We start from the raw sequence: 7,272 nt of genomic DNA, 5'->3' as shown, positions 1-7,272 counted from the left end.
TAACAGTGAGAGATACTTGTGCTATATGGGAAAGAGAACTCACCCACCCGCCTGGGTTTCTTTTGCTATTTCCACGAAACAAACAAAAAGAAACCCCGGCGCGACTAATTTGTAGTAAGGCACATTACGTCGTTTACCCCCATCACTTCTGTCGAGTCGCAGTCTCATTATCCTCTTTGGAAATCCGGGAACCGGAGCCGTCAGAGGAAAGCCCGGCTCTAACGGAGACGGCGACGCTCCAACATTTCAAACCTTTGCGCCGGGCAAGTTCCGCATACTGCTTCTCTAAACACCCCAAGCAGAACAGGTAACCACAGAGCCTTTGTTTTCACTCGGCACCTTTTTTTTTTGCCTCCTCATGGCCGCCGCGTGCTCTTAAAACCCCGGCCACCTCCCACTTGCAGGCAAACGGCGGCAAGGGGGGGGGCTTGCCACTCAGTTGGGAAAGCACGTCAGGGCGAAGAGATTTTCACGGAACTACGTTATGCTCACGTTAATGGCAAGGATGATGCAATCGCAGCACACCTGCTGATCGGGCAGTATCTGCTGGGTTCGTTTTGTCACGGCACAGCTTTTAAGGAAGGGGGAAGGAGAGTTGAGTAGAGGCATGAAGGCGGCCTGTTAAAAAACGGGAGAAATGAGAAGCGGCATCATTGGTGGATCTGAGGATTAACATCCTCTGTAAGCGATACTGACGGTGAAAAGAATCGCAGGCGAAGAGGTTTGTGTGTGATGCAGCCAGAAGAGGAGAGATGCAACGAGCAAGAAGCTAAAAGAAAAGGACAAAGCGGTCAAAGCAGGAAGCCAGGACAATAATTTTTGGAGGAGCACCGTGAATGCATATGAAAAGCGGGGGAAGGTGGGATTTCTCAAAGGAAGAGGCCGCAGGAGCTCAGGGAAAAAATGATGAAAGCCTGCGTTAACAGTTCTGTGTGAACAGCGGAAATGAAAGATGAAAGATCTAACCCAACACCGCGGCAATGCCCAGCAGCCGATGGTGCTGGAGTCCTACTGCAGCGAGCTGTGTCCAAACAGGGTAAAATACAGCCTCGGCTCCAAGCAGCTGAAAGCAAAAATCGGGAGGAAAGCAGGACGCGGAGCTCCCGTATCGCTTGGCACCCAACGCAAACGGCACTCACCTTCGAGAAACGGAAATGAGCCGAGGAAGGAGCTGGTCACCGGAGGGCGGTTTCCGAGTGCTGGTGAGAAAATAACACGGAAACCCAGAGCAAAAAGGGACCCTAAAGCTAGGGAGGTTTGGGATGCAGTGGAAATACTCCTCGCGCAATTAGGCAAATGGACCCTGCTGAAGGACAATCACAGTGAAGAGTTATTATCAGTCACCCTCTCCCTCTCTTTCTTTATGCGATTCTCCTAATGGCACAAAGGCTGTTCAAGCAGTTGTTCTGATAACTGGGGTTTTGTTACTGGCTCTCCGTTTTTGGCATAATTTTGCTCCTCATATAAATACCACCTTAAAGCGATATTTAAAGATGGCTTCAAGTACGTGCATCAGGCTTTTCCTGAGCAGGAGATTCAAATTTCCCTGTAAAAGCATAAACCGTAAAAATGATACCCAAGAGCTTTTACCTTTTTATCCCCAAATGTCAGGTTCTCCCTCGGTCACAGACCTCCGGCCCAAACCTCCTAACGACATTTTGCCAGAGGCGAAGCGGTGTCTGTATCAAGGCAACGTCATGGATTTAGTTCCACTTTTTTATTATTCAACTTTTTATACATAATAAATACAAACTTTTTACAGCCAATATAAAGAAAGCATTTGCACCTATGCTTTCCGTGTACTGACGCTGTACACGATGATACGTCGAATACATGCCCTGTATGAAGAAATCATAGTTAAAAAGGAGGCATATTTTTACAACTTTTCTTCTTTTTTTTTTTTTTTTAAATAAAATTAGCAGGTTTTACAGAAAATATTTTAAAATACAACTAAAGAGACTTTAAATAACACTTTCTGAATTTTGAAAGTCCAGGGATGAAGGACACAGAAAAACTGGCCAAAGAAATCGAACATGAACGTTATGGCAATACTTGCTTCTCCTCTGCATTGTGAAGCTTTCAAAATTTTTGCAAACAAACAGTTAAATCTTTTTTAAAAACTTTCTTTTTTTTCTTTAAACTTAAGAATAAGTTTGATAAACACATAAAAAGACCTCAAACAGATCAACAGGACAAGAGGTGCAAAAGAATGGAAAATACGGAAAAGACTTCATTGGACAGTCACCGATTTCCTAACTGATCCGCAAATTGTTTTCTTCAAACAGCCCCGCTCTCGCTTAGAGATCCCGCTGGGAAAGGAGACTGGCAAACACGCATGTCTCGGAGACCCAGCGTGGGTTGGGATTTATAAGTATGTGCAAAGTTTATGATAAAATCTCGTTAGATGATCATCTTTTTTTTTTTTTTTTTTTGTAAATGCAGCCTCAAAAAATAGCCCTTGTTAGTAAACTAAAGGCAGAAAACTTACTGGCTTAGAAAAAAAAAATGTGAAGACATAAGAGCGCATTCAAGAGAACCCATATAACAGCTCAAAAAAACCAACCTTGTGATGCCTTTTAACTGAAGCTTTGATCTGATGGAGATGGCTGAAAATAATTTAGGAAGTACACAAAGAAAAACCTGTCTTCATCCAGTTTTTTTCCCCTTCCTCTGACCGTTTCTCTCCATGTTAAACCTCAGAATATCCTCTGCCCTTTTCGTTCAAACAACAACGACAAAAAAGCTTCCTTTTCAGAGCTCTCCGACTGAAAATTAGTTTTGAAATTCTTTTACTCTCTATTTCTTGCCTGGGAGTCATTTGAGACCACAGTCTTGGCCACAAAGGCGGTCTGAAGGCTTCGCAGAAACCGGAGCTTTTCCTGGCTCTCTGGCTTTGGCTCGTTAACGGGCTTCGCGTGGGAAAATGCTACAGGACCATCCAATGCAAAAACTAAATAACGCGTGTAAATACTCTAAATGTAACCTCTAACTCTAGCCAGATGTTGTGATGACAAAGATATACTGCTAACGTTGGATAATAAAGTACACGGCAATAACTGGGATAAGAGTGACCCAAATACTTTTTTTAAAAACAAAAACAAAAACAAAAACCCCCAAAATCTGCTAAGAAAAAAATGAAGCTCAATTTCCAGATCTAGACAAAATCTCACTTACTTCTCTACCAGTCGGTTTATGCTATGGAACAGGATGTTGCTACTAATTCAGCACCTCCATATTAGATACTCTATTACTAAATGTACTGCATAAATATTAATACAAAGAACATTTAGTTCTGTTTAACTGTTAATTATTGAAGAGGTGTGCATTAATGTAATTAACGCCGTATGATCTGCCTCAGTTTTCCTTATCTGTAAGATTATTTTCCCGTTTCTTCCTTTCTGCAAGGGGATTCAAGAGGAGCCAGCCTCTCCTTACACTTATTTTTCAGTTCCCTTTTTCATTCCGCAAGATCTGATTAATACCTAATCAGACGAGTAATGCTACTTGAAGAAGTGACAATCTTTAACACATTCCTATGGCAACAGTAATATACTGTACTAATGCACGTGATCGAAGTATGCTATGACTAGGTCGCATGAACGAGGCTCTTCCCTCAGCCTCCGTATAAATTTGACCATCTTCAGCCAAGAGAGAAACCTGCTCCAAGGCAATCCTCTGCTCGCTGTTTGGCCCGTCTTGGTTTGTGCTAAGAGAGGAAGAACGACGTATAGAAATCAAAACAAACAAAAAAAAGGCACGAAATAGTCATGACTGTGGGAAGGAATCCACCATGTCACTGCCACATAAAATCCTCCCTATCTCTTGCTCTATTAAAAGTCTTCATCATGCAAAGGTGCCTAAAAACGAGATCGACCAAATACCGCGTTTGGTCTTGATTGTAGCACTACTACTTAACTAGTCCGATCATTACACCAGAGTAATTTCCACGTCCTCTATCTTCTCTGTTGTCCGGCGATGATGCTGCGTAGGGGGTGGTGGAGCTGCTCGCACCTGAAACAGCCAGAACCAGCCCGTAACTATCAGAAAACTGTCAAAATTTCAGAACTTGTATAGACTAAAACTGCCACTTCGGGCTTATACCTCAAGCTGGTGCAAATATACAGATCGTATATTAAGATCGACAGAACTGCAGTGAGTAACCAGCTGAATTCAGGTCCAGCAGCCTCCAATTAAGCCATCAAGGCTCTTCCTTATAAACCCTCACCACTCTCAGGTGATTTTTCTCCAGGAGGACTAGCAATCCTGACAGCGTAAACATACCGAGGAAGATAACCTGTCTGTCCTGCCTGTACCCAGGGATCATCCGGTATGTAAACCTGGGACGGACCCTGGACTTTACATCGAATGCCGCCCTTGCCTGGAACTTACGTGGACTGGAAACTACAAGAAAGCCTTGTTGCATCTAAGCAGCTTACTCGTATTTAATCGATCACTGACCTGAACAATATACACCTGAAACCTGATGCTATTTTTACACTCTGCCACATCAATAAAGTTATTATTGCTCCGGATAGAGATTACCTCAAGCGCTAACAGCATTTCATGCAGGGTTTTTATCACATGATTTCAGAATACACCAGAGTGACTCGCTACGGAAAACGTGAATTGTGGAGCAATACCAGAACAACTTCACAGTATTTTCAAACCAGGCATATTTACAATGCAATACTAAGAGAAATCCTTTTAATTAAGGCATGACACTGTAGTAATGTCTTGAAAAGACAGTCAGTTGCAAGAAATGCATGAGGTAAATAGAAATCTACAAAATGGAAAAGCTGAATCAGTGTCTTTTTACAAGGGAATAAGATAACGTGAAACTTCTCTCTTCAATACTTAAACACTTGACGATGCGGTACTCTCTCTGCCTTGCGTATGTCAATGAATAAGGCTAACTCACCGACCACTGGAATATTCAGAATATAATTTTTGAATATCCCAAAATGCTCTTTTTCTGCAACCTCATCCATTGAGAATGCCAGGAAAATACAAATGTTACATCTTAATAGGATTTGGTTTAGGACTTTGAAACCCCCAAAACTTGATTTCAAAGTTAATCCTGGGAGATGGATTTTGCAAGTTCTAAGTGATTGAATTCTTCCTTTCCTTTCCTGGCAAAATCTCTCTTTCTAGGCAGCAAAGACATCACAAAAGACATCGACTTTATCGTTAAGAATCTTTAATCCAAAACCCTCAAATCAAGGGGTTCGGAAATAAATTTAACCCTAAACGCAATCGAGTCCCAAGGACCGCATGTTACGTCAAACTGCTGGCAAGCAGGTTTGTCTGCCGGCACGTTGGAGAAGCAGCAATTGTACAAATCATATGATTAAACCGTTCTGGCATTTATTCACCACCTCTTTTTTAGTTCTGTTTAGGGGTTATTACACGTGGCAAGAACAGAAATAATCTCCCAGCGCCTGAAAAGGCAGTGTAAGTTTATCGACTAACACCTCCTTTACTGTCATTATAGATGCAATTTCCTCCCAGGTTCGATTTCACGATTCACGTGCCTCACACGGAGACATGCAGGTATTACATCCATAAAGGCAGATGCAGAAGGGCAGGTTGGATGAAGGATAGGGGACGGGTAAGATTCAAGGTCATCTTTAAACACAGTGGCTTACTGCTTAAACAAGCGCTGCTTTGTTTTGTTCCAGTGTTCACTTAATCTCAAATAGCTCTCAGGTTCTACAGCTTTTTGACGCATCCATGGTATTATCAAAGGGAAGCGAACAGACCTTTCCTCGCCGTATTCATCTGAGATACCGCATTTTTATACACAGTAATTGGATTTGCCGAACAGAGAGAGCCAAATCATCAGGTGCTGTATCACCACCCTGCTTTGAATGTACCTATCCCGATTTACCTAGACTTGGCCTTAAAACTTTGTGGCACCGATAAAACCAACAGTATTCGTTTTTAACTTACGGGTCGCAGTTTGCCGTACGAAGTTTCGGGAGGGATTCGCGGGGGCTGTGAGAATCCGGGGGACTCTGAACTGAAGCTGTTTTCTGAAAGAGCAAGCAACAACCCATCACAAACAAGCCACTCAGTATTGTTGAATTAACTTCATGTTGCAAAAAAAGCCTTTTTTTTTTTTCCTTCCCCCCTCTGAAATGTGAACATTCTAAATTAAGCATTTAGCTGAAATGTTTCTTTTACTGTCACAAAATTTCTTACCGTTAGTTGACGGTGATCTGGGGAAGTACTGAGAACCTCTTTTATCCGGACTGTGGTAGGGGCTAGTGGGAGGCTGGTCATACAGTGGCAGCGGCGGAAGGGCATTATTAGGCTTCGGAGTCGGGGATACCTGTGTTAAAAAGAGAGAGGGGCTGCAGAAAGCCTCACTCCTCGACAGTTTTTATGTACACACCGAGGTGCAGCAAGCTCTCCGACACATCAGTATGCTAGGAACTTTCCTCTGGAGGAAAACTATCTGTCAAAAGTGCTGTCAGGTACGCTTGGGAAGGAAAGCCAAGATATCCAGCAGTGATTATATTTTTGTTAAATCACAGGTTGCCACTGAGCAGAGATTTTCATCCTCTCCCAGATAATTTAGACAGACTTTTTGAAGGTTATTTGAAAAAAGTCATTTGGCCAAGTGTGCCTCTCCACATACGTTCACACAAAAGCGTTAAGATCATGAGTTTTCTCCCAACTCAGTTGCACAGGTATCATTTAAATGTTAAGTTTTCATGGTCTTCCCAAACCAAAGAATAAAAATACTGGAGAAATTACTTTGTAGGGAACGCGGAAGTCCAGTTTCTAGCACCACAATTACGCATGAGAATGTGTCTGATTTTCTAGTATGATATAAGGATTACAGAACCATGCTGAAACGAGAACATTTTTGCAAAAATTACTGTAATACAATATTCGGCAGTATTCTGCCCTTCAAAAATTGAGAGGATACAGAACAGATTTAAGTATGAAAACATTAAATTAGGGCTGCAAGAGCCTGTAATTCTCTTTCGGCCAGGTTGTGTTTGATGTCTCAGTCTATGCCAGAAATTAATTACAGGAAGTAGACTGTGAATTTTCTCCTTTGGTTCATTTCCTTTCTACCCAAATACTTGCCTTTATTCACAAACCTGTTACATTTGCCAAAATATATCAGCTGATAATTATTAGGCTGGGTAAGAAACTACAAGGTAAGCACTCAGGGTTTTGGGTTTTTTTTTTCTTAAATTGGTTCTGATTTTTTTTCCTTAAGTTGGTTCTGATTCCCCCCCCCCCCCCCCCCCGCATGCG

At 42.2% G+C, this 7,272-nt stretch overlaps 1 protein-coding gene across 1 annotated transcript in view; it reads right to left on the bottom strand.

The window, feature by feature from the left end:
• Window positions 1–1,996: 1,996 nt before the first annotated feature.
• FCHSD2 (FCH and double SH3 domains 2) overlaps window positions 1,997–7,272 on the bottom strand; it is a 177,232-nt gene continuing 171,956 nt past the window's right edge. Inside the window, exons 17-19 of the mRNA XM_009286111.2 lie at window positions 6,202–6,331; window positions 5,950–6,032; window positions 1,997–4,011 (exon numbers count right to left, since the gene is read on the bottom strand). Of these exons, the coding sequence (XP_009284386.1) occupies window positions 3,928–4,011; window positions 5,950–6,032; window positions 6,202–6,331 (297 nt within the window). The 3' untranslated portion in view covers window positions 1,997–3,927. The remainder of the gene's footprint in view (window positions 4,012–5,949; window positions 6,033–6,201; window positions 6,332–7,272) is intronic.

The sequence above is a fragment of the Aptenodytes forsteri genome, unplaced genomic scaffold (genome assembly GCF_000699145.1).
Source record: "Aptenodytes forsteri isolate BGI_AS27 unplaced genomic scaffold, ASM69914v1 Scaffold231, whole genome shotgun sequence".
Lineage (NCBI taxonomy): Eukaryota > Metazoa > Chordata > Aves > Sphenisciformes > Spheniscidae > Aptenodytes > Aptenodytes forsteri.
This window is presented reverse-complemented; position numbering and strand designations above follow the sequence as displayed.